Source organism: Suricata suricatta, chromosome 13 (assembly GCF_006229205.1).
Source record: "Suricata suricatta isolate VVHF042 chromosome 13, meerkat_22Aug2017_6uvM2_HiC, whole genome shotgun sequence".
Classification (NCBI taxonomy): domain Eukaryota; kingdom Metazoa; phylum Chordata; class Mammalia; order Carnivora; family Herpestidae; genus Suricata; species Suricata suricatta.
This window is the reverse complement of record NC_043712.1, coordinates 74,607,955-74,634,782: the sequence shown is the minus strand read 5'-3', so window position 1 is coordinate 74,634,782 and position 26,828 is coordinate 74,607,955. Positions and strand designations below refer to the sequence as shown.

At 44.4% G+C, this 26,828-nt stretch overlaps 1 protein-coding gene across 1 annotated transcript; it reads right to left on the bottom strand.

Moving 5' to 3' along the window:
* Positions 1-2,363: 2,363 nt before the first annotated feature.
* On the bottom strand, positions 2,364-26,777 carry NMRK1 (nicotinamide riboside kinase 1). Its single transcript, XM_029921088.1, has 9 exons — positions 26,569-26,777; positions 22,501-22,564; positions 17,939-18,029; positions 17,602-17,650; positions 11,721-11,868; positions 11,574-11,645; positions 9,930-10,036; positions 7,698-7,781; positions 2,364-2,928 (listed from the first exon to the last, which is right to left on the bottom strand). Exons 2-9 carry the CDS (start codon positions 22,527-22,529, stop codon positions 2,909-2,911), a joined length of 600 nt encoding a protein of 199 aa, XP_029776948.1. The 5' UTR covers positions 22,530-22,564; positions 26,569-26,777; the 3' UTR covers positions 2,364-2,908.
* Positions 26,778-26,828: the final 51 nt, after the last annotated feature.

Genomic DNA, 26,828 nt, shown 5'->3' with positions numbered 1-26,828 from the left:
GAACCACCCAGGCGCCCTGAATATTTCCATTTTAATGTCTGTTAAAGTTTTTCTTTTCCCCTTTAAGATAAAGCCTCTCTCTGACCTATTTCCCCAGGCTGAAATGGGGAGAAAAGTCAAGTGTAATGATTTTCAATCGGCAGGGACATCCCTCTGTGCTGGGGGGAAGGGACGGAGAGAGTATTTCAGAAATTCTTGGAAATGATGTTTGAAAACTTGTATCTAGATTTTTATTCTAGAAAAAATTCCTACTGTTTTGATAACAGGAATTTGGAATAACAGCAATCCAAGCTGGATAATATCATGTCCCAGGAAGGTATGCAGAAGAAATGGTGGGCGACTCGGTCTGTTGAGCATCCGCCTTTGGCTCAGGTCATGATCTCGCAGTTTGTGATTTCAAGCCCCGTCAGGCTGGCTGCTGTCAGCGCAGAGCCTGCTTTGGATCCCCTCTCTCTCACTCCCTCTCTTGGACATGCCCCTGCTAACACTTTCTCAAAAATAATAAACATGAAAAGGAAAATGAAGAAAAGGTTATGGCAGGCGCTTTCAACTGCTCACCTGTTCCCTCCGCCTTCCTTGCTAAAAGAGGCTTGGATTTGTTCCAGTGGCTGCATTCCCAGACAATGAATCATCCTGGTTCAAATCTATCATGACATCCTCTGTCCAGCCTCCCTTGCAGTGAGAAGTGGCCAGTGAGCAGGTCGGGCTCCAGAGACCTCTGGAGTCTGTTGGGGACACTCTTGGGGGACTCTGGAAGGCATGTGGCTACCTGGGCGTGTGCCTCCCTCCCCCATCTTCCTGCTCGCCTGTGGACACTACGTCGGGAATTTACAGTGCCTTCCTGTGACCTCCTGGTGATGGGTCCACAAGCCAAGGCTGGAAAGCCCTGGCTTTTTTTCCTGACCTTTTTGAGTTGCTGCAAAAGCAGAGGTGCCGTATAAAATATGACACCCATTACATTTGAATTTCAGAAAAACATCGGTTTTACATATATAATATTTGGGAATTATTTACACTAAAGTTATTGATAAAGAACTGCAGTTTATCTGAAATTCAACTTTAACTGTGTGTCCTCTATTTTGCTGTTGCTTCCCCTAAATCTGACAACTCGATGTGCAAACCCTAGACTGCCTACTTTGAACTTTCTTCTTTTGTTTTTTTTTTTTGAACTTTCTTCTTTTGTATGTATAAATAAATAAACCCCAATGAATTTAAGTTACTACTCCTCCTCAGATAAGATATTGGTTGCATGTGAATCCATTGCTGATGTAATAGGAAGTTATAAAAAGGTACCCGGTGTGTTTTGGGTGCTCCCCATGAGCCAGACCCTGGGCTGGTTAGCAGGATGAGTGTAGGTAAGTCATACAGGTAAGACCTGCCTTCACGGAACTTCTGGGTAGCTGGAAAGACAGCCACTAAATGAGCGATTCTGTAGGTGGCGGTGCCATTACACTACTGATTAGTGCCTTGACAGACAGGTAGGGCCCCTCTGAGGGAAGTCCTCCACGAAGCAGGACGTCAGGGCTCTGTGGAGGGACAGGCCGGCTGGAGGGAAGGGTTGTGGCATTTGCTCTGAGTGTCGGGCACAGCAGGCGTGAGGCAGGAAGGGCCTGGGGAGGTTTGGGGAGAGGAGGTCACAGCACTGGGGTGCGGCAAGGGACTGAATGCCGGGCACTGAGAGGAGAGTGGCGCACTGAAGCTAGTTCAGAGGATGCCTGGGGGCCATTTTAAGGATTTTGAACATGATCCTTCCTCTACACTACACTCATGCTAAGTACTGTTGATAATCCCATTTTACAAAGAGGAAATGAAGACTTTGAACAGTTTGAGCAAAGACATATAGCCAGTAGATGGAAGAACTGTCACGTGAGCTCAGGGTTTGTTTTTTGTATAGTGTATGTGACCCAAAAACCCTTCCCTAATTTCACTGAGTACAAGCTAGTTGGAAACAGAAATAATGAGAGGTGGTCAAAGGAGTCTCTAAAGATCAGCTAAAGTTAATGTAACAATATATTTGTATTTGTAAAGATTGAGAGGATTGTGAGCAGTTTGCTAAAAAACAAGAGCTGGATCAGTACAATAGACAATTTAAATTCCAGTATTCAAAGAGACTTCAAAACATTATAGAATTCAGATCGCCTGTCTCGTCCTTTCAATGAAAGGAACTACTTATCACTTAAGTAACTGTAACTTATTTCTGTGACTTCAGGTCATTGGTTTGAGGAAAACTAAAACAAAACAAAATATACCATTTGTAACAAAGTATCAACATAAGAGACACAATGACCCAGTGGTTGTACACACAAGCAAGAAACAGGAATAGCAGCGACAGTGACAAAACGCACACAAGAAAGACATTGTAGTAAATTGTTGATTCATTCATTGTTACTCTGGGTAAAGCCTTTATTTGCAGGAAATAGGCATTGACTGGCATTGGGTGGTAATCAAGATTATAAAAAAATTAAAAAGAAAAATATCAGCAGGCTAAGGTTAATCCTTTGTGATGCTTGTATGTGTGTATATGTACACACACACACACACACACACACACACACACACACACACCCACAGTTACATCTATACTGGACTGTGACGTAAATCTTATTTTGTACTTGGTCCCGTTCAGAAAGGTTTGACCATCGCTGGGCTCGAGGAACTGACCCGTTTGTGAGCTGTGCGGCATCTCTGTATTCCCTGGGGTGAGAACAACTCGTCAAGGAAAATTCCTGTCCCCTCGCCTGGATCACTACTTGCCGTTCCCCACGTGGGGAAACCGTGGGTGGTAACACAAACAAATGACTACAGGTCTCATCAGGCCAAAGTACGCATTGCATCTGGGTTCACGTTCTTACATACAGTCCTTCGAGTTTCCGAACTCATCCCAGGAAGGATTCAGGGCACTTCATCTTCATGTTGTCATGTGCAAACCTTGGGAACAAATATAAGCAGAATAATAGAGAATTCCAATTCTCATTTTGCTAAATCTTCACACAACCAACAGTTAATCTTAATGTTAAGGTCAGAGGGATTCTGGGACCAGAAATGCTGGTTTTTCCATAAAGAACTAAATGGAGGCCGAGTCTCATTCTTTTAATGTTTGATTAAACTTAAGCCTATCCAAATATCAGATATCCAGAGGCGCCTGGGTGGCTCAGTTGGTTAAGCGTCTGCTTCGGCTCAGGTCACGATCTCACTATCCGTAGGTTTGAGTCCGGCATCAGGCTCTGCGCTGACAGCTCAGAGCCTGGAGCCTGTTGGGAGCCGCCGAGTCGGGGAGTGAACCAGAAAAACAAGATTTACATCTGGAGGCTAGGAGAGTGCATTTCCTGGTCCAGATTTTAGAGACTGTCCTACTGAGCCAGATGAAAAAAGGCCAAGGTGATCAAAAGATCAAGCCGCATTTTAGATATTCAGTGCTAAGCTTCCCCTCCCCAGCATTGCAGACGCTAGTCTGCACGCTTCCTTTTGATGCTGTGTCCGGAGTTTCAGTTTCGTTTTACCCCTTTCTCTAATATTCATTTGACTCTGTTACCTGGCAACCAACCTGGGTCAGTTCCCCGCCCCAAACCCTATATAAGAGAAAATTGTTTTCTTAATAGAAGAGAGGCTTGATCAGATTCCGTGTGCTGTCTTCACTCTCTGCGCCCCCTTTCCTGCCCTTTCTCTCCCTCCCTCAGGAAAAGAACCCACGAGGATTCACCGCCCGCAGGCCGGAGCTGGAGTGGGGCAGGACATGACAGGAGCCTACTTCAGATTCTGTGTCTCCCTCTCTCTCTGACCCGCCCCTGCTCGTGTTGTCTCTCTCTGTCTCTCAAAAATAAATAAAAAGCATAAAAAAATAAAAATCATTCAAATATTTAAAAAAATCAGATATCCAATATAATCTGCAATTGGTATAATAATCATTGGCTTCAAGGATCAGAAGAATATCACCACAGGTGGCTGGCTGTACTAGAGTTATTGGTTTGGAATGTTATCCTTGATTTGGGAAGAGAATACTGGTACCTTTAATCTTTTTTCATAAACCAACGAAAGGAACCTAAGCCTGACTTGGTGACTTTGGCTTGAAACCTAGTGATAAACCTATTGTAATGTGGGACATAGTTTGTTTTGGAAAAACACACATTTTTTTGGTGTAGTCACCTTGGAAGTATGTAAATATAAAAATGATTAGAGTCTGACCAAGCAAGTACTTCTGAAAAAAAAAACATTTTAAGTTCTTTTAATGTTTATTTATTTTTGAGAGACAGAGAGAGTGAGAGCACACGCACATGAGAGAGAGATCAGGGGTGGGGCAGAGAGAGAGAGGGAGAGAGACAATCCCAGGCAGGCTCTGCACTGTCAGCACAGAGCCCGACGTGGGGCTTGAATTCATGAACGGTGAGATCATGACCTGAGCCAAAACCAAGAGTTGGACCCTTAACTGACTGAGCCACCCAGGTGCCCCTATAATTCACTTTAATGAGCAAAACAGAGCTCAGCCTTGGCTCCTTTAACTAGAAGACCTGTTTAGTTTTATCCAGTTTCATTATATAATAAACTCCATAAAGCTTCTGAAATATTAAATACTAATACAAAAACAGAAACAAGCATGGCAATTAACCACTGTTACCATGTAAGAGACTGATGGGAACAGCAAAAATACTGAATGTGTACTCATTAAGATGGTCACATTGCTGACTGGTGGGAATTCAAGTGATCATTTTCTTTTTTATATTAAAACTGTAAAAAAATAATTAATATGCTTTTATAATGAGAAGCAAATACACATTTCCCCCTTTTCTTTCCCAGATTTCCTTCTTTCTCTCGTCAACCCTCGCCGGCTCCTTCCTAGTATAGGTGGTAGAGTGGGGCCCCCTTGAAACCTTCAAAAGTGTGTGAGACAGAAAACCATCGCTACGAAAACAAACATTCTCAGGACTTGGAATGTTCTTGTGGCTAGACCGCCTTGTCACTGTGAGACTATGTAACGATTTCATTTTGCCTCAAATGCTGAATTTAACTAAGGATTAAACATATAACTTTATGGTTCTTCCTCTCCTGGGTCATCTGCTTCGTTAATAATGAGGTTCGATCTCTGCTTCCCTCTCGTTATTATGACTTTATCACAATTATGATGGTCTGTGCTCAGGGTGGAGATCGAGCTCAGCAGGCTCGGGAGGTGTTCAAGGAGGCCTGCAGAAGCGTGCCTGGAAACACAGGCAGGGCCCCCTGGTCTGCTCAGCCCCCGGCTCAGGGTGAACCCAGGCCACGCTGAGGAGCCATCCAGGCGGCCCTGCCAGGGCACCATGGTGCCAGAACTGGGAAAGGTGGGTTACTATAAATAACACCAGAACATACTTAGGCAACTGGGGCAAAAAAAAAAAAAAAAGGAAAAGAAAACCCAACACAGATCCTAAGAGGTAAGAAAAGCTCATCTGCTTTGGATTTTCTATCTCTTCTAACATTCATGTTTTTTTTTTTTAACTTAACTTTACCCAATACCTAGAACACAAACAAGAAAGCCTGAAAAGGCAAAGTTGAATACTCCGTACAGATCTCTAGGGCGTAAGCAAGGAAACAGGGTGTGTACTTTCTTGCATGCTTTCAGTGTCCATCAAAACACACCTGTTGCTCTTGGCCTTGGGACGGACGGCACATGCCGACGTGCACTATGCAGCAAGGTGTCTTGCCTGAGCTACTTAAGGCTCCTTCATCTTGATCAGGAGATAGATCACAAGGCCAAACTCCACAGAGTACAAAGTAGTCACTAAAGAAATAGACGTGAGGGGCACCTGTGGGGCTCAGTTGGTTGAGTGTCCAACTTCAGCTCAGGTCATCATCTCCCAGTGTGGGAGTTCGAGCCCCGCATCGGGCTCTGTGCTGAGCGCTCAGAGCCTGGAGGCTGCTTCAGACTCTCTGTCTCCCTCTTTCTCTGCCCCTCCCCACTCATGCTCTTTCTCTCAAAAATGAAAAATAAAATTTTTTTTTAAAAGAAAGAAATGGATTTGAGCAATGGCCATTAATAAGAGGAAGGCAGGGTATGGGCGTCTAGCAGCTAAAACACCCTGAAGTATCTCACTAGGGCCAGACAGAAAGGGAGCTGATAACTCTCAGAAAGAGGCCCCAGTTCAGGTGCTATGATTTATGAGGGCTGAACGCCCCCTTCACCCTACACCTCTTTAAAGCCGATCGTGCTGGTGCCGAGTTTTCCTGCCTTCCATCCAAATAACAGAAGGCAGGGGTGGGCCGGCATATCTGCCAAGGACTCTAAGTCCCACTTAGAAGAAACCTTAAGACGCTCCTGAAATTTCTTCAAACAGGCTCCTGCCTCCACAAAGGGCTGAGCCTGAAACCAGGAGTTTCAGCACCATCACTGGGCTGGCTGGCTGGGCTCAGTCCCCTTGTAAGACAGGAGTTCACTGAGGACAAAGGAACTCTCATTCTTGTTAGAGAGCATGGCATCTGGACTAGGGTAGTTAAATGCAATATTGTCCACTGCACGAGCGACTCATACTGTCCTGTCTTGAGTGAGCACTTTGTATCTGTTCACCACGAAAATCTTTCAGTTCTAATAGTTTGAACACAACAGCAGCTGGAGCTAGAGGTTTGTTCTCCCCACATGCTTTTTCATCTTTCTGGTTTCCGCTTCCTGCTCTGCTTTCCCTTTGGGGAATTTCTCTCCCTAAACAAAAGGCCTTTAGAGAGGCGTTCAGATATAAGATGAGTGCGTGATCCAGTCCTAACCAATCAGAGTATGCCATCTCCCTGGCCAAAGTGATTGGGTTAGCACAAGGCATGTGACCCAAGCAGGACCAATCACAATCTTCCCTGGGAATTTTCAGCTCGGCTAAAATGTAAAACTGCTTTTTAACAAACTGTTTAAAATAAAGAATTTTAAACATATGCTAAAGCAGTGAGAATCACATATAAACCCCTGGGAACCCAACACCCAGCTTCAACATGTATCAACTCAGGGGAAATCTTGGGAAAGGATTAACGGCCTTTTTCTGCCACTGAGCCTAGAGGGATGTTGAGCCTAGGAGCACGGTGCTTCCAACAGCCATGGTATCTGTCAGTGAAGAGAGTCTGACTTTAAAAGAAACTGAAACAGAACATGGAATTGTGGCAAAGCCTTGAAGATGACATCTGAGCTCCTTGATCCAGCTGAGCCTGAAGCCACAACTACCCCTGTACTTTCTTTGTGCTTCAGCCAGAAAAAGGAAAGTTTCTGGTACTTGTGAAATGTGTCATCTTCTATGAAAACCTTAAGGAAACACTCAATAGATATTTGTTAACACCTTGTGTTTATTTTTGAGGTATTTGGGAAAATAAACTCATGGGAAATCTTCAAGAGGCATAAAGGAGAAGGGGAACATAGACATATTAGATGAGATCACCAGCATTTTCACTTCACTCTACCCAGAGGATAACTTGAGTCCCACTGAAATAACAGCTATCTGTTAAACAATTTAAGCTACATAACATAAACATAACTAGGGGATGTAACAATAGGGGGATATTTTTACCCTTAAAAAAAAAACCTTATAAACAAAATAACCAAGTCCCCAAACCCATTCAGAGTCTCTGGTTCTGAATTATGGTCAAGCAGTGGCTGAATGGGCACAAGGAGTCCTACATTAGTGTTCCGGTAAGCCATTCTTGGGTGTGAAATGAACTGTTTCCCTGGCTCGTCCCTCACCACCCACTATACTTACACTTTTGCTTTGCTAGTTCTTGCATTAGATCTTCATACACTTCTTTAAAGAGGTCCTCTTCGGATTTGGTTCCATCCAGGTACACTGGGAAGCAGAAAGGAGAGTGCGCCTGTTAGAACAGGATTCTCACACAGACACTTGGCATCTCTTAAGAATATGAACAGGTTTGGGCGCCTGGGCGGCTCGGTCCCTTAAGCATCTGACACTTGGTTTCGGCTCAGGTCATCTCACGGCTTTGTGAGTTTGAGCCCTGCATCGGACTCTGTGCTGAGTGTGGAGCCTGCTTGGAATTCTCTCTCTCTCTCTGCCTCTCCCCCACTCACGCTCTGTCTCTTCAAAATAAATAAATTAACTTAAAAAAAAAAGAATATGAATAGGTTTAAACAAAGAAAGCAGGGCTGTAACTTAAGAAAGAAATTAATAAGCATTAAAGAGAGAAAGAGATTACAGTCAGGAACAATAGGTTAAGAAAATTAGTTTTGAGAAACGCATACTAGCAGATGTACAAGTTATTTTTTAAAAAAGCAAGAGTGATGTGGTACTGTGCATGTGGCACCGCAGGAGCACTGAGAGGCGCGTCCCCAAAACAATCATTCAGGGGGTGGCTCTCCAACCTACGTATGTAGCAGACTTGCCTGTGAAGCTTCTTGAATCACGCAGGGTCTGGGCTGTGGCACGTATGTACTGACTCAGAATTTTCCAGGCCCAGGAGATATTTTTACCCAAACTGGCATGGTTAATTTTGGAGAAAAAGTGCAAGTTATGTAGGTTCAAGGAAGGAAAGAACCCTTTAATCAGAAAACTGGAGGTAAGGGGCGCCTGGGTGGCTCAGTTGGTTAAGCATCCAACTTTGGCTCAGGTCATGATCTTGTGGTTCACGAGTTCAAGCCCCATGTCAGGCTCTGAGCTATCAGAGCTGCTTCTGTGTCTCCCTCTCTCTTTGCCCCTCCCCTGTGCACACTGTCTCTTTCTCTCAAAAATAAATAAACATTAAAAAAATAATTACAAAAGAAAACTGTAGGTAAGAGATAAACGTGCCTGTTAAGAAAAGGGTGCACAGTTTGGAAGGGTTAGAAGGTGGGAGGCGGGAATACCAAGGCTATCTCTGCCTTCGTCTTCAGGGTCCTGGAAGTCTGGATTTGATACCAGAAAGCTAGAGAATCTCTGAAGGCATTTCAGCACAGTGGCCATGGTTAGACTGGCATTTTAGATGGAGAGGCAGAGTGGCGCTCCCTATCTATTTTGTCAGCCTGTTCTGTTGAGCACGTGTGTCCAACGTCACGCCCCCTGCATCCACCCTCCCATAGCCAGGGGAATCTCACTAAAACAAGAATTTGATATCAACTATTTCTTTGTTTAATATTTGTTTTAAAGTTTACTTATTCTGAGAGAGAGAGAGTGTGAGCAGGGGAGGGGCAGAGAGAGAGGGAGAGAGTCTGAAGCAGGCTCCTGCTCTCAGCGCAGAGCCCCATGTGGGGCCTGAATCTACAAACCGTGAGATCGTGACCTGCGCTGAAATCAAGAACAAGACAGAGTCACCCAGGTGCCCCTACCGTGTCCTTGTTTAAAATCTCTCTGTAGAGGGCTCTCCACATCTCCCAGGATAATGACCCAACTCCTGACCTGGCCTACGGCCTGGTAGAGTTTGGGTCTTTCCTCTGTCGCCAGTATCACCTCTCTCTTGGTTTTCTCTACCAAAAATACACCAGCCTTCCTTCAGGCACTGCTCCCTCCTTTCTGTCCCTGGTCTTTTCGGGTACTCTCTGGGGTGATCTCCTGTCTACCAACCTGTTCCTTTGTCCAGTTAAATCCCTCAGAGGCCTCCTCAAAGAAGCCTTCCCTGATTGCTGGAAGTCGGTGGCACAGCACTTAGCATAGCTAGAGAGGACACGTTCGTGGCACTAGTATCGTTAACGGCTGTTTCCTGGACCGAATGTTGGGTCTTACGAGTAAGGGCAGGATTTGTCTTATTTCCCGTGATATCAACAGGCCAGTGCCTTGCACACAGAAGACAATCAATCACTCTGTGTTTCATGAATGACAACCTAGAAGCTGACAGGCTTTGACAAGTGCTGAAGAGAGGGAAACAGAAACCAGTAGAACTGGTGGACAAAGAGGAGCCCAGAGTGCTGTGGCCTGACCCGTGAGCACAGTACCTCCTCGTGTCCCTTCTCTTGTGGCCTGAAAGGAACGCAAGTACCGGCCGTCCTTAGAGGGAGACAAGGCGCTTACCGATCTCCCACGAGCTCTTCTCCACTTCTTGTCTGTGCCTCAGATACATGGGCCACACGTGGCCATCGAAGTACCCTGGGGTGTCTGGAGGCTCGTACACTCTGGTGCTGTCAAAACACACAGGACGCTTTACGCGGACAGAAGCACACGATTGATACAGTACACTAACGATGGTCAGGATAAGGGGAAAACCACCGAGCCTCCGTCTAAACAGCGTTAAGAGCACACATACATTTGAGATTCGGTGCTACTTACAAAGACAATGAAATGAATTTAGTTTTCGGGTTCAAAAAATGATTTTTGTAATTCATTATCATTCATAATTATTTCCCCATGCCTCAGTGCTTTATAAAAAAAATTAAGAGACAAATATCAATGTAAATAATGACAGAGAAACTGATAGGTTGGATTAAGTTTTCAACCAGTTGGTGCCTTTTGTGGCAATAGCAGAACAATGGCTCATGAATTTAAAATCACAATCAACATGGGATTGGTTCATTTGAAGATTTAAGAGGGAGGAGTCAAATGGTTTGGAGAAGGGCCTTTTTTTAGAAAAGTAATTTGCAGGGCGCCTGGGTGGCTCAGTCAGTTAGCGTCTGACTCTTGATTTCAGCTCAGGGTCGTGGTCGTGGGATTGAGTCTGCACGTAACTCTGCACTGACAGCTGGAAGCCTGCTTGGGATTCTCTCTCTCTCTGCTCTTCCCCTGCTCATGCCCTCTCTGTTTCACCAAACAAACAAGCAAACAAACAAATGTTAAGAAAAGAAAGAAAAATAATTTGCATTACTCCATGTGGATGAGCATTTATGAAAAAAGGTTTTGCTCATTAGGTCAAAGGCTTGACTTGTTTCAAAAATGAATGTTCTTGGGGCGCCTGGGTGGCTCAGTGGGTTAAGCATCTGACTTCGGCTCGGGTCAGATCTTATGTTCGTGGGTTCGAGCCCCGCGTCAGGCTCTGTGCCGACAGCTAGCTCAGAGCCTGGAGCCTGCTTCCGGTTCTGTGTCTCCTTCTCTCTCTGCCCCTCCCCCTCTCATGCTCTGTCTCTGTCGTATCAAAAATTAAACATTAAAAAATATTTAAAAAAACAAAAACAAAAAAACCCAAAAAAAGAACGAATGTTCTTTCCTGGTTTCTCCTAAAACTTTGTCTTTCAAAAAAGGAAAAAAAAAATTTCACTTAAAAATTTTTATTTTTTGTGGAAGTACAGCTGACACATGCTACATTGGTTGCAGGTGTACATCACAGAGATTTGGCGTGTCTGTGTGCGATTCTTTGGTCACCGTGAGTTAGCTGCCATCTGCCACTGCACAAGTTATTGTAAACACAACCAGCTCTATTTCCTATGCTGTACTTTTCATCCCCATGTATATTTTGTCTTTGGAATTCCAATCCACAATGGTGATATCAAAATTCACCTTCTCAGGGCACCTGGCTGGTTCAGACGGTTAAGCATCTGACTTGGGCTCAGGTCGTGATCTCACGGTTTGCGGGTTTGAGCCCCGTGTCGCTCTGTGCTGACAGCTCAGAGCCTGGAGCCTGCTTCAGATTCTGTGACTCCCTCTCTCTCTCTGCCCCTCCCCTACTTGTGCTCTCTCCTTCTCTCTCAAAAATAAATAAGTAAATAAATAAATAAAACAACTCACCTCCTCCTCCTCTTACATTCTTCATACGGAATGGTCAGAAAGTAGCTTCTGTTCCATAGTGTGTCAAGGGGCCTAAAATAACAGCATATTTAGTTCATGAGGTTCCCCCCATTCACTGAAGGTCAATAGAAGTTTGAGGATGCTTACTTATAATTAAAGAGAAGGAAGCCTTCAATGATTAATATGGGAATGTCCTCGGCACTCCCTGAGTCTGTTGATACCAGTGAGCATCTTGGGCTTTCCATCCAGCAGGAAATGGTGGACATCATTTTTTCCATGTTGAGCGCTTCAAGCACTTCAAATAAATGTACAAAAATACATGAAATCAATACACCAAAAGTTTTATGATGTGGCTTTTTATGATGAGTATATCCAGGGCTCTATAAATACATAGAATAATGCTGTTTTGTTTGCTTTTCAAAGGAACTAATATTTTAGACAAATTTAAACTGCATTATTGACAAATCGATATGTTTGAAACATTAAAAAAATTTTTTTTAGTATTTATTTTTGACAGAGAGAGAGAGAGAGAGAGAGAGAAAGAGAGAGAGCAAGTCCAAGTAGGGGATTGGCAGAGAGAGAGGGAGACACAGAATCCAAAGCAGGCTCCAGGCTCTGAGCTGTCAGCACAGAGTCCGACGCAGGGCTGGAACCCACGAACTATGAGATCATGACCTGAGCCGAAATCGGCCACTCAACCGACTGAGCCACCCCAGGGCCCTGAAATATTTTTAATTTGTGAAATTTCAAATATATACAAAAGTAGAATACAATGAACTCTCAAGTCCCCATTACCAGCTTTGACAGTCATAAACTCATGGCTAATTTTGCTTTATAATGCCTACTCCCCCGTGACTACATAAAAGTTTAACATGTTTGATAACAAAGTATCTATAGTTTGAAAGATAATATGACATGCTGGGGAAAATATCTGCAGTGTATTTCACAATGTCTTTAATATATAAAGGGCTCTTATAGGTAAATAAGAGACATATCATTAATAAATTTATAGAGGACATGAATATGTCCTTTTCAAGCTCTAAAATGTGCATACTTTTTGAGCTTACAATTATATTTCTGGAAAAGTATTCTACAACACTGATTCTCAAAGTCCAGGACACAGACCAGGGGCATTGGTGTCACCTGGGGATTTCCCAGAATTGCAACTATAGAACTACTGAATTGCATCACCTAGACTTAGGTTTGTAGTGGAAGGTTTTAAAGTTATGGATTAATTTATTTGATAGACACAGGACTTATTAGGGTTTTCTCTTTGTTCTGTTGTTAACCTTGGTAACTTGCATTTTTCTAGGAAACCTAATTTCACTAAAGTTTTTTAATTTGGTTGCACAGAATGTTTATAATATGCTCGTATCTTTTTAATGTCTGTGGGTTCCATAGTGATACTACCTTTTTCATTTTTGATATTTGTAATTTTTGCCTTCTCATTTCATATTGGTCAGCCTTGTCTAATCTGCCTGGGGAACAGATTCTTGAATTTGTAGGTTTATGTCTAATGCCAGATTTGTCACGTTTTACATATTTTTTTAGCACCACACATTTTCTCCTTTCCTTCTGAGACTCCAATGATATGAATGTTAGAGCTTTCGTTATCGGCCCATATTTCTTTGAATTTCTTTAAAGTCCATTTTATCTCTGTTGTTCACATAAGAGTAATTTCTACTGTTCCATTCTTAAATTCAGATTCTTTCTTCTATCATATTTATTCTGCTATTGAGCCCATCTGGTGAGTTTTAAATTTTCAGTTTACTGTATGTTGTCAATTTAACAATTTCTTTTGGACTTTTACATCTTCTATTTCTTTACTGAGGCTTTCACGTTTCTCACTTGATTCGACAATGTTCACAACTGTTAGCTGAAGCCTTTTTATGAATGCTGCTTTGCAATCCTTGTTAGATCATTCCAGCATCTGTGTTTTCATGGAGTGGATGTCTGTGGATTTCCTCTCTCGGTCAAGTCGAGAGTTGCCTGTTTCTTGATCTGACAAGGGAATTTCAGTCTCGTCCTGGAAGGTCAGGGTATTACATTGTGAGGCTCTGAATCCTATTTAATTTTTTTTGCCCTGTTTAGATGTGGTGTGCAGTCCAGCGGGGGTGGATGGCCATCTCCCTGCCACACCTCACCAACACGGAGGGGGGCGGCCAAGAGGGGAGACGCTAGTGTAGAAGTTCAGCTCTCACCTGCATCCTGCTGACCACGGAGGACGCTCCCTGGGTGAGGAAATTGGAGTGTCCACTGACGCCACCTCACACTCATCCTGCCTCTGCTGTTGGCTGCAGTGATGGGGCCCCTTTGGGGTCCTTGCCTTCTGGTGCCCAACAGGTCCAGAAGTCTTGCTCACCTCTGGGCCCTGCCAACACCAAGAGGTGAGGATGGATTTTCCTCCTGTGTTTAGCTACGGTAGGGTGGATATTATCAAAATGATATTCAATTTGGGTAGGCCACCCTTTTCCTGGTCCTTTGAGTAAAGGGAATAGGTTTCTTGGGGCTTTTTTGTCTGTACCTGTTGATGATTCCATGTTGCACACCCTTCCAGGATATAGGACAGGTAAAAAGAAAACCCGCAGAATCACAGTCATGGCTTTCCTCAAGTCCTGAAGGCCCTAGCCAGTCTGCTCCCTTCTTTTCATCTTCCAGAATCTTCCTTTGTTGTGTTCCATCCAGGGTTTTCAATGATAAGAGGGAGGAAGAGCGAGGAACGGGGCCAGTCTGTCTTAGCTGGACCCAGCAATACCGTTAGTTTTAACGTATTTTCACTACCATTCAGTTAACAGGATCTTCTAATTCTCACTGCAATTTATTCTCTGGCCCATGGGATATACAGAAGGGCTTTGCATCAGATGAAATGTGACGACTTCTGGATTTACTTCAAAAAATACAGAAGGAGAAGGTAAGGGTACAGAGGAAATATAAATTGGTCAAGAGTGCATCATTTTAGAACTTGGATGATGAGTGCATGAGAGTTCATTATACTTTTCTGCCTACTTTTGTGTATGTTTAAATTTTTCCAGGAAGAAAGGATATAGATTAATTTCTAAACACCTGGGAGTTTTTTCCTTATTCTTTTGTTACTGATTTCTAGTTCGGTTCTCTGTGATTAGAAGATGCCTCTATATTACTTCAACCTACTGAAATGTACTAGGACTTGCTCCATGCCCTTGCACATGCTTTCAATTTTAGTTAATGTGCTGAATATTCTTAAGAAAACTTGGGGCGCCTGGGTGGCTCAGTTGGTTAAGTGTCTGACTGTGGCTCAGGTCATGATCTCGTGGTCTGTGAGTCTGAGCCCCACACCAGGCTCTGTGCTGACAGCTCAGCGCCTGGAGCCTGCTTCTGATTCTGTCTCCCTCTCTCCGTTTACCCCCACCCCATATTGTCTCACTCTCTCTCTCTAAATTAAATAAACTGCAAAAAAATTTTTTTTAATTTCCCACAATAATTATAGATTTATGTATTTCCACATTTAGTTTTGTCAGTTTTTGCTTAATATATGTATATATATTTTAATGTTTTTTATTTTATTTTATTTTTTTGAGAGACAGAGAGAGACAGTGCGAGCAGGGGAGGGGCAGAGAGAGAGGGAGACACAGAATCAGAAGCAGGCTCCAGGCTCCGAGCTGTCAGCACAGAGCTCGACATAGGGCTTGAACCCACGAACCGTGAGATCATGACCTGAGCTGAAGCCGGACGCTTAACTGACTGAGCCACCCAGGCACCCGTTTAATATATTTTGAAGTTATGTTATTTGGTGCAAACAAATTTTAGATTGTTTATCTTTCTGTTGAATAAGCTCATTTATCTCTATTCGTCTTTAGTAATATATTAGTAAGAGTATCTCTAGTGATACTCTGTGTTTACTTTGTCTGGTATTAATAGTTATGCTGCATTTCTTTCAGTAGGCATTAATTATTCACATGGCATTGTCTTTTTCTAGCCTTGTCTACTTTTCTTTGTCCTGATATCTAAATCTCTCTCTTGTACGGAAATTTCTTTCTTTCTTTCAACCCAGCCTGACAATCTTGGGAGAATTTATTTCAATTAATTTAATGTAGCTACCAATATATTTGACTTAAATCTATCAACTTACTCTCATTTTCTACTTTTCTATATCTTTTGATTTTTTTATGTTCTGTTTTTTACCTCTTCTGTCTTATTTTGTGTGTCAATCAACTACATTTTAATGGTTCCATTTATTTATAAACTTTATAGCTTTGATGATTATCATAAAGACTTCAACATTAACTTGGTTTACTTTAACTTTGTATATTTGCCTAAAAATTTCAGATTTTTCCTTAAGAGAGATTCCTGGAAGTGGGTCACTTGACACTCGGCATGAATACATTGGGGTCTTTGGGACATATGTTCAATATCCCTTCTAGAAAGGTTGTATTAGTTGATATTTCCATTTTTGGGAGTTTTTGTCTTATTGAGCATGTGCCATCGTTAGATAATTATTTATTTATGATTCTGTGTACGAGGGGTGCCTGGGTGGCTCAGTCGGTTAAACATCTGACTCTTGGTTTTGGCTCAGGTCATGATCTCATGGTTTGTGAGACGGAGCCCCAAGATGGGCTCCGTGCTGAGAGAATGAAGCCTCCTTGGGATTCTCACTCTCCCTCCCTCTCTGCCCCTCCTCTGCTCATGTGCACATATGTGTATGCATGCTCCTTCTCTCTCAAAATACATAAATAAACACTGAAAAAATAAAAATCTGTTTACAAGGGAAGTGGAAAAAAATAATTTACAACTCTTTGACTACTTCTGAGGTTGACTTTTTATTTTTTTATTTTTAATATTTTGACTTATTTTTGAGAGAGAGAGAGAGACAGCGTGAGCAGGGGAGGGGCAGAGAGAGAGGGAGACACAGAATCTAAAGCAGGATCCAGGCTCTGAGCTGTCAGCACAGAGCCCAGTGCGGGGCTCGAACCCACAAACTGTGAGACCATGACCTGAGCAGAGGTCGGACGCTTAACCAACTGAGCCACCCAGGCGCCCCCAAGGTTGACTTTTTATTGTGTATTTATTAATCAAATAACATTTTGCTTCTAAGAATAGCTTATTTATATCCTTGGACATTTTTCAATTGGAATATTAGGATTTTTCTTATCGGTTTTTAAGAACTCATTTGAATTACTAGTAAGTCTTTGTCAATTGTTGAAAATGGTTTTTCCCTGTTTAACCCTTCCTTCATAATAACTTCCTTACTAACCTTTAGAGGAGGGACGAAACGAACAAATACCCGGGCTGCAGTTCAAGACGCAAGGACAGGCAGGGAGTCAAGGATTTTGCTTCTCTTAAAACTATCATGTGTCTGTAAGAACTGATTACACAACATTTTTCCTCTAAGGTCATCAATGTTAAAAATAAAGAACGTAGTTTATGGCTCTTTAAGAGAGCTGTTTCGGCTGCCAGTTTGCATAAGCACTCAGTGATCATCTTGTTAATTCTCAAAGTTGATTAGACCGTTAAATATAGTTTGTTAGCATGATATTCTCTATAGGAAAATAAATATTTTCGTATGACTTTGTAATCCTTTGGCGTCAAAGCATTTAGACAGGGCAAGGGAGTGAGGTGAATCCATGTAAGAAATATTCCCCAACCTTTATGAGCCGTGGAGTGAGGAAACCAGCTGTCCGGTGCACCTTGGTCCCTGGGAGGGAAGCCCACAGGAGGAGCTTAGAGTCTGTTCCAGGCAAGAGTGCAGGGAGGAGGTGAGGGGGGTGGAGCTCTGTGTGCCCTGGGCAGGGATGAGGAGAGTTCAAGCAAACATACCTTGCTCTAGCTTTAGAAGAAAATATCTACTGCTTCCATGTTTTCAGTTTTAAATATAAAACTGGAGAAAGGGCTTCACTTATTTAATAGTTGGACGTAAATCAGAAACCTGTACAGAAGCTTGCGCAGAGTATGGCAGTGTGCTGGAGCGTGTTTCGAGACTGTCTTCATGGACAGGGAAGGTTTGAAAAAGGAAACGAACATTTGTGCATGTTTCACAGACTCATCTACTTACCGTCATACTGCAGAAACCCATTGGTGTCTGTCTCTATCTCAGACTCTGGCTGAAAAAATAATGAAGCACACATCAAAACTGTGCGGTTCAGAAATAATACAACTACAGAATGAAGAGGCCATAACCTTTTAATGAACGCTTTGGTTGAGGAGGATAAATAAAATCAGAGCCGCGACACTAAGTAATGCCACCTAGTGGACCAGTGACATTACTGCATGGAGCCTACCTTCACCACAAAGGCTGTATCATTCAAGCAAAGGCCTGTTGGGGGTAATTTAATCAACCTGCTACTAGGATTTTGTCCTGTTGGGTGAATTACCTGAGAAGTGTTAGATACCTTAAAGAAATCATCCTGAGATATGACACTGCAGCTTGGGAGGTGTTTCTGCAAATTCTTAGCCAGCGTTGTCTTCCCGCCATTTGTCACACTGAACAAAGAAGAGGAAAAGAAAAAAAAAATTGAAAATATGAAGAAGGAAGATGCATTTAATATAAAGTATTTTAAAGTGATCTTTACAAAAGGATATTTAACAATATGTATGGAGCACCTGGCTGGCTCAGTCACAAGAGCACGTGACTCTTGATGCTGGGGTCATGAATTGGAGACCAAGGTGGGATAGAGATTACTTAATAAATAATGTAAAAAATAAATAAGATAAAATAAAACAATATGCACTATCTAAGAAGAAATTATTGGGGTGCCTGGGTGGCTCAGTTGGCTGGGCGTCAGACTTCAGCTCAGGTCACGATTTCATGGTCCATGAGTTTGAGCCCCGCGTTGGGCTCTGTGCTGACGCTCAGAGCCTGGAGCCTGCTTTGGATTCTGTGTCTCCCTCACTCTCTGCCCCTCCCCTGCTCACACTCTGTCTCTGTCTCTGTCTCTCTCTCTCCAAAATAAATATACATAAATGAGAAATTTCTTTCATAGATATGTTGGCAAAACCATAGGCCTAAGTAATTATCTTAATTGATCTACTATGAATGATAAAGAAATATACTGGAAAGGAGGGAGGAGAAGGGGAACTAAGTACTGGGCAAGTGAACCGGGTGATACTAAGGCTCAAAAACACAGCTACTGTGTGGGAGGCAAAGGGACGTCCTGTGTATACTGAAGCGTTCACAGGGTTCATACGCAAAGCGCAGAGAACAGGACTAGCACGTTTCAGCGCAAGTGCATAAAAAAGCACTGAGATGTTTCCGTGTATCGTGGAGGAAAACGGAGAACTGGCTCACGCATTCACCGCTCTGCTGCGCTGCCTCCTTTCTCCTGAACCTCTCTCCACTCTGGGGCTAGACAGGAGGCCCACTGCGGCTCATCCCATGCAGTGAGCAAGGCTGGACTGTGACATCGAGGAGAACGGGAACCGTGACTAACTGCTCCAGACATCTGCTTTTCCAGCGTCTACCGCCACACACTTCTCCAGTCATTCGGTCAGAGCTTTTTGTAACCTGGGACTGATGCATCCAAGGGTCTGTGGACACATTCAGGGACTCTGTGAACTTGAGCGGGAAAGAAATTTTATCTTTCTTTTTACTTTATTTTAACAAAATTCTAGCTATTCCTTTAGTTATAAATATAAGTAACAAACATCAGTAGTATTTCCAGTACCTGTGACCTTGTCACCAATAGAAATCATAGATATTTTCGTATTATGGTGCAGCTGGCGCAGTTCTCTTACATCCTCGACACTCATTATTATTTCGACTTTATGGTAGTTTTTAGACCCACCACTGGATACTGTTATCTAGTAAGTTAACAAAGAAGTGTATGTATCAAAATGCTACAATTTGTTTTTGAAAATATTTTTAAACTACATTTCAGTATATCTGGTTTTCCCTTTGTATTCCTGTATTTTACTTTGTGCATTTAAAACCACAACTCTAGGGGGCGCCCTCCAGGTGGAGAGTCTGGCTCTTGATAGGGGCTCAGTCAGGATCCCAGGGTTGTGAGATGGAGCCCTGCATGGCCCCACACTGAGCATGTAAGCCTGCTTAAGATTCTTTCCCTTTTCCCCCTCCCCTGCTGGTGTTCTCTCTCTAAAAACAAACAAAACAAAAACAACAACAAATATAACATTCATCTAGGCAGCCCTTCCTGCTCCAGGGTCCTGTCCTGGGCCAGGAGCAAATCTACCTTTTTTCTCCAGAAACAAACAAAACCACATTATTCTAAGTCAAGACTTCATCATACCACCAAATGCCTACGGTACAAAAAACTCTTCTGTTTTTTAAATGTTTATCTATTTTTGAGAGATTGAGAGAGAGAGAACGTGAGAGAGAGTGTGTGCATGTGCTCAAGTGAGGGAGGGACGGGGCGGGCAAGGGGGAAAGAGGATCCAAAGCAGATTCTGTGGTGTCAGCGGGACTGAAGGCAGGAAGGTGAGATCATGACCCGAGGCAAAGTAGGATGCCTAGTGGACTGAGCCACCCCAAGAACATGATGGTAAAAAAAACTCTTAACTGCACATTTATATGCAAGAACTTGTGCTTAATCCCAGATGAGAGATTACAATATGTTTATAATCTAGAAAAGAAACTAGTATTAATTCATCAGAATTGTTTATGGGCTATAATTCAATTATCACCCAAATAACTTATACCTACAGAGTACAAGAAATGATTCCCAAGTGTTTCAATTAACCTTAGAATACACAGTTGGGTAGGATATGGGTGATCTCCTTGAAAAGACAGGAAAATGGGTTGGCTTAACCATTTGCCTTGAGAAAATACTGGTATTAGTTTTTTTCCTTTTTAACAAAAATGTCTGTAACTCACACTGAGTTTCCATAGCTCAGATTCTGAGCTTTGGTTTAAAATAGATAGTAAACAGGGGTAACGTTTTTGTAGTATAAGCATCCTGGTTAGAAAATGCGTCATTTTCTAGACTTCTCTCTCTCAGATGATACAGTCAGACCACCAGTAATTAGATCCCTTCTCACGGACTTAGCCGGAGACAGTGGGAAACGAGCGCTCTAGTTTTGCAGACTTGGAGGAGATGGACCAGACAGAAGGTAGTCCAGGTGGGAGAGATGGGAACGGGGAGTCATAAGAATTGAACCAGTTCAAGCCTAAGATCTATACTTGGCATCCTGCTCAGGTGACAGCTTAAGACTAACTCCTCCCGTTCAGCATGCTCATCACCACCAGGCAGCCAGCTCACAATCACCTCATGTGCACTCCAACCTCAGGGCAAGAGTGTCCCGACAGGTGCCCGCTTTATCCTAGGATATGGGGAAGGAAAATGACCAAAGACTTGGAGGAAATCCATCCTGTAGCAGGTAGGTAATAATATTCCCATTTTACAGTTGAGGAAACTAAGGATGGAAAGACTATATAGTCATAAAGCTTGCCCAAGATAACAGCCAGCAAGTAATAGCATACAAAGTCGAACCCCGAAGCCCATGGAGTTAGATTTTTTAACATCACAGAATTCTGTGAAAACCTGGTAAAGGTTATATACCCCTTCCTGGAAAAGTGAACATCGTCAACCATACATTACATTTTCAGGAGGATCTTGACTGACCCTTGAGCCCTTTGGAATCCCCACAATTCCTGGCCGTCTTAACTTGATGATTATGTCACAGGGCAGCAGGTGGCCAGAAAGCACGAGGCAGGGACTGAGAAGAAGGGAAGCGTATGCACAGTGAATGCTGGGCCTGATGCTAGAGTAAAGCAGGCGGCCTCCCCTGGTTCTGCCCCAGTTTCTGGGGCCTGGCGGGACGGACCCCACTCTCAACTCCAGGGCAGTGCCCCACTGACCTGAACTAATCAAGGCAGGCCCATCCCCTTTGCCACAGTGACCGTGCGTACGCGGTGCAGCGGGTCCAGTCAAAGGGGAAATCGAGACTGAGGGGAAGAGAGGCAGAGATGGGCTAAGGAGAAGAGAGTCCCAGGACCTGCCGGTATCCCCCTGGTGACCAAAACGCAGAGCCGACTCTAGGATGAATCCAAATGGAGGAAGACACAAAGAAGAGACGGAAAGAACCAGAGTCTTTGGGGGATGCCACCGAGCTCCCGTGTCACACCTTCCCTACAGCCTACCTGCCCCGGAAGCTAAAGTATGTCTTGTGTGGACGCTCTTCATACACCAGGGCACTCAGAGTTCATTCCAGGTGACTGGTAACCCCTGAACACTGTTCACTAAGTGAGAGAATACGTAAACGTTTTTTCACAAGAAGATTCAACTGGTAGAGAGGTAGGGAGGAAAGGTTAAGAGCAGGGGACGGGATTGGGGAAGGGGGCCTGAAGTAGGAGGGTGGCAGCGCGCAGAAGGGAAGGCGCGGACAAGAGAAGCCGTGCAGAGAAAAGGCGCAGCCCTGGTTCTGGTTAGATGGGAGCAAGACAGGGCACACTCCTGCCACCGCTTTCATCCCCTTTGACCTCTGAATGCTCACTACGCTGACGTCATACAACAACCCAGTGAGCTCCCCCAAATCACAAACCCATTGGGCCACACATAATGTGAATGCTCCCAGAAGAAAGATGAACATGAAATGGTAGCAAAACAAATAATGCCCCTTGGTGTCTGATTTATATGTACAGCTCTGGTACCAGAGAGGGTGACGATATAAATTAGGACGCTTTTGAGAGGGAGAGGGGCACACAGCTCTTAATTATGCCAGGGCAATAAGGGCCTAAGGAGAGAAGGCTAGAAAGTGTCTGGTGTTTTCTCCAGAAAATAAATGGTAAAACAGGCAGATTTTGATTACCGAGGATCCTGTTCCTCTGTGTGTAGAAGACTCTCCCATTTCCTGGTGCCATTTGTAGACCAGCCAGTGGCCTGTTCCCTTCTTCAGGACTCAGGAATCCTGCCTCCTCCTTCCCCCACCACGTCCACAGGAAGACACCCTTTGGACATCCTGAGTATCTCCACCAGCTGTTTGCAGCAAAATTACTCACCCACTGATTCCAACGACAAATGTTTTCATAATTAGCTTGGAGAATCACGTCTTTGTAAAATTTCCTAAAAAAAAAAAATGAATGAGTATCACTTAGATGCCTAATTAGGCTAATTAGACACCTGGGTGGCTCAGTTGGTTAAGCATCCGACTTCAGCTCAGGTCATGATCTCGCAGTTCATGAGTTGGAGCCACGTGTCAGGCTCTGTGCTGACAGCTCAGAGCCCAGAGCCTGTTCAGATTCGGTGTCTCCCTCTCGCTCTGCCCCTCCCTTGCTCACGCTCTGTCTCTCTCTTTCTCTCAAAAATAAATAAACATTAAAAAAAAAAAAGAAAGAAAGAATTAAGAGTCCTAAATTAGGAGAGCCAGCTAAGGGGGAAGGATGACCATGATTTCTGGGTAACCCCACCCTGGGCTTATCTACATCCAGGAGACGAGCTTCACTTGTACTGGCTTCTCTCTGCCACATTCTGCTGCGAAATCCAACAGCTGGTGTGCGCTCAAGGCTTACAGGCCAGAGTCTCAGGGACCACACATTACGGAGTTTCATTATTCTGCAACTCAGTTCAAGAGTCAATCACCTGGAGGGGCGCCTGGATGGGTCAGTCCATTAAGCTTCCGACTTAGGCTCATGTCATGATCTCATGATTCGTGGGTTCGAGCCCCGCATCAGGTACTGTGCTGACGGTTCAGAGCCCGAAGCCTGTTTCAGATTCTGTGTCTCCCTCTCTCTCTGCCCCTCCCCTGCTCCAGCTGTCTCTCTCTGTCTCTCAAAAAAAAAAAAAAAGCATTAAAAAAAATAATTATAAAAAGATTCAATCCCCTGGAGATGACGATGGCAGGGACCCACAGAGCTGGTCTCTCTCCCCTTCTGAAATGGGGAAAAACGTCACTGCTGGCCAGAGGCATAAGGAAGTGATTTCCCATTAAGGGTGCTATTTCCTCATTCAAAAATCAAAGCCCAGGTCCAGGGTAGACAAACTTTTTCAGAAAAGGGCCAGGTAGTCACTGTTTGAGCCTCTGTGAGGCAGGAGGCAAACTCAAAGTTATTGCCTAGATCCGTCTACCACAAGAGAGAAAACAAGCTTGCGTTAACTTTTTTTTTGAATGAAAGTCAAACCATAGTAATAGCACAATTTTGTTGTTCTTGTGTCTTAATTAACCCGTCTACTAACATTCCTTTCTTATTGGGATAACATCTTGCTTACTGGATTTCAGAAGTTAGTGTTCTTAATCAGAAAACTGACTGCAAATGTGCAGGCCTAGGGCCAGGTTTTAGCCACAGGCCTCTGTCTGTTGACCCCTGGCCTAGTGGGTGGAGGGCAGTTTCACAGGAGGCCCCCTAAGGTTCAAGAAAGCAGTCCTGTGGATATTCTAATGGAACGCTTTCACCTCTTTATCTGGAAAGGAGGCTCACTGGAGGGAACCTCCGAAGAGTGGTCCCGAGGGCTGTCAAAACTAATGCTACTCTTTATCCTGGACAGGCCTGGCTAGGTGATCTGGGAACCAAACTGGACCACTGGGTGAGTAGCCTTGGAGCCAGAGACCCCCAGCAGCACTTCCATTTCCTATCCCTAACCTGTGTCCAAGTGAGTTTTCTTTCTTCTTTCCAAGCTGCTAAAAAAGTACTTTCTTACCAAGAGCAAAGAAAGGACGCCTCACATGTGCTGGCTTAATTGTGAGGCTCTCATATATAATAGATGTCATTTTTATTGATGTTTTATTAATGCCTGTGCACACTGAATGGCAAGGACGCCTGGTCCCCCTCTCCAGGCCACATCTGTGCACACACGTGAGGATGCTGGATCAATTACACGGCAAGCAAAGAACACGGGAGTGTGGTTGTGGTACTGGAAAGATGCTTGGCGGGGGTCGATTTGGGTGGAAACTAGCAGTTTAGAAATAAGGAGTCAGAGTCAAGACCTACTTATAAAATTGCTTGGGCTCCGGAGGGGGGGATTCCCAGAGTCAAATACAAGTTTTCATCAAAACAGGAGCCCTTAATTCTATATTAGTTAGTAGCATCAGCCTGCCCAGGACAGTGTGTGGGTAAACGTTGGCTACAATCTAGTAGCACCGATCACGTGACCATGTGGTGGGAGTTGGGTGGGGAACTGGGAGAAGCCAAGGCAAGACAGGTGCTGGGCTGATGGTGGGCCTTCCAATGCCGGAAGTCATTTATTTCAAAGCCCACATTGGATGCACACAGGGCCGCACCAAGGTGAACCCCAAGTTCAGGACTGGAATTGTCCCACCTCCACACTGTGTTTTGACACTGCCTGTTGCTCGCTTTGAGAACTATTTTAAAATCACCCTTAAAAGCCTGCAATCCAGAGTTGCCAGACTCCAGACTTTGTAGTAGTGAACTCCATGAGGCCAATACAAGCTTCGTCAACTACAAACTAAACCGCTGGATGTCCCTGGAGAGACAACCCCTTTGATCTGGGGCATCGGATTCCTTGGGATATATACCCCCTCCAAACTCGTGAGCTATTTATGAACTTTCTTCTCCCACTCAGTCCAAAGCGGTCCTCAACAGCAGAGTCATTTACGGAGGCGGAGGAAAACGAACTAAAACAGTCCAGAGCAAATCCAAAAGGAGTATTTTAATTTCTTCTCATACTTTTCTCTACCCTAAGTAAGACAGGCTGTTGAGTCCTTTCTTTTTTTTTGTTTTTAAAATTTTTTTACATTTATTTATTTTTGAGAGACAGAGAGAGTCAGAGCGTGAATGGGGGAGGGACAGAGAGAGAGACACACACACAGACTCCGAAGCTGGCTCCAGGCTCTGAGCTAGTAGCCAGCACAAAGCCCAACGTGGGGCTCGAACCCACGAACATGAGATCATGACTTGAGTCGGAGTTGGACGCTCAACTGAGTCACCCAGGCACCCCTGAGTCCTATCTTTCATTCCTTGTTTGTGCTTTCCCGTGGATTCCACTAACCATGGTAAGTTTTGGACTCTGAACTGCAAAGCGGTCAGAGGTGGTATGTGTAGAAATAGGCAGATTAGAAGGAAGACAGCAACTCTCTAATAAAATGGATGACAACATGCTGACGAAATGTACCTTTCCGGGCCTCTACAGGGCAGTCTGATGTTTTTACACCGGCGAAGGGTTTCAGGACTTTCACTTATTTGTCTTCTTCAACAGGTATTTTGATTATCTTCTCCTACACAACAGGGAAACTTTTTCCTATTGTTTAAACTTTGCTCCCTCTTAGCAGAATTTCTCAACACTCAGCCCATGCCCCTTCCTCTTGGATCACTTTCATCTTTCACTAACCCGCAGCAGAAAACTTTTAAGCTTCACTTTACAAAGACCTTCCTGTAAAGTTTTTTCTTTTAGATTATTTCTTCCCTTATAGATACAATTGATTTTATTACACCGACTGTGCTTTTTTGAACTGAATGCACACTTGTATTTCCTGTATGCTCCAGCCCTTGCTTCCCTCTAGAGATTTAATCTGCTAGGCGAGGGATCGGGGAAACTTCTCCGAAGTGTCAGATAGTCAATGTTTTTGGCTTTGGGGGCAGCAGCTTAGCTCTGCTGTGGTGAAGAGAAGGCGGCCACCGGCAGTGTATGTGCCAAATGAGTGTGGCTGTGTTCTAGCAAAACTTTATGGACACCCAAATCTGAATTTCTCATTATTTTCATGTGCCGCAAAATCTTTTAATTTCTTTTCAGCCACTTTTAAAATGGTAAAAGCCATTCTCGGTTAGCAGGCCGTACAAGAATAGGTGGGAGGCGAGGCGCGGCCAGTCCACCCCATTACTTGTGGAATAAAGGGCTGTCCCCTCCCGGGGGGATCAAGAGCTGACCCTGTCGCTGGTGACTTCTCTATACAACCCGTACCACCTCTTGGAGGTCTCTGATTAAGGATTATTACCAGGCATAAAAGCACCACGCACTACGGACACATCGTCCTTGGCAGGCCATCTAGCAGCCCGTTTAGGGCGGTGACAGTGCCAACAGGGCTTGCAAGACGCAACCAGGTGTGGCCACGCTTCGGGAACACCTCGAGGCCTCGGCGACGCCGCGCAGCGCGGCCGGGTCGCGCAGGTACTCACCGGGCGCCAGTTCGAGTCTTCCCAAGCAGAGCGGGCCAGGCGCCGGCCGAACGCGCGCCTGTCGCTGACCCGCCGCAACCCGTGAGACTCGCCGGCGGAGAGGCTCACTGCCCCTCCGTAGCCGGTCGGGGGCGACCCAGATAGCGGCAGCCAACCGAGGGCTCCGTCCACTCGGGCCGGACGCGGCGCCGGCTCCAGCCCCGGAGGGGCGTGGCGCTGCGGGGCGGGACTCCGGCGACCGTGGCCGCGCGCGCCCCCGC

Coding starts and splice junctions, on each gene's coding strand:
- NMRK1 (XM_029921088.1), bottom strand. CDS start 22,529: ATGAAAACATTTGTCGTTGGAATCAGTGG. Junction 11,646..11,720: donor TTCCTTCTCTTTAATTATAA/GTAAGCATCCTC, acceptor CTGTTATTTTAG/GCCCCTTGACACACTATGGA. Junction 2,929..7,697: donor AGAACTAGCAAAGCAAAAGT/GTAAGTATAGTG, acceptor TTTGTTCCCAAG/GTTTGCACATGACAACATGA.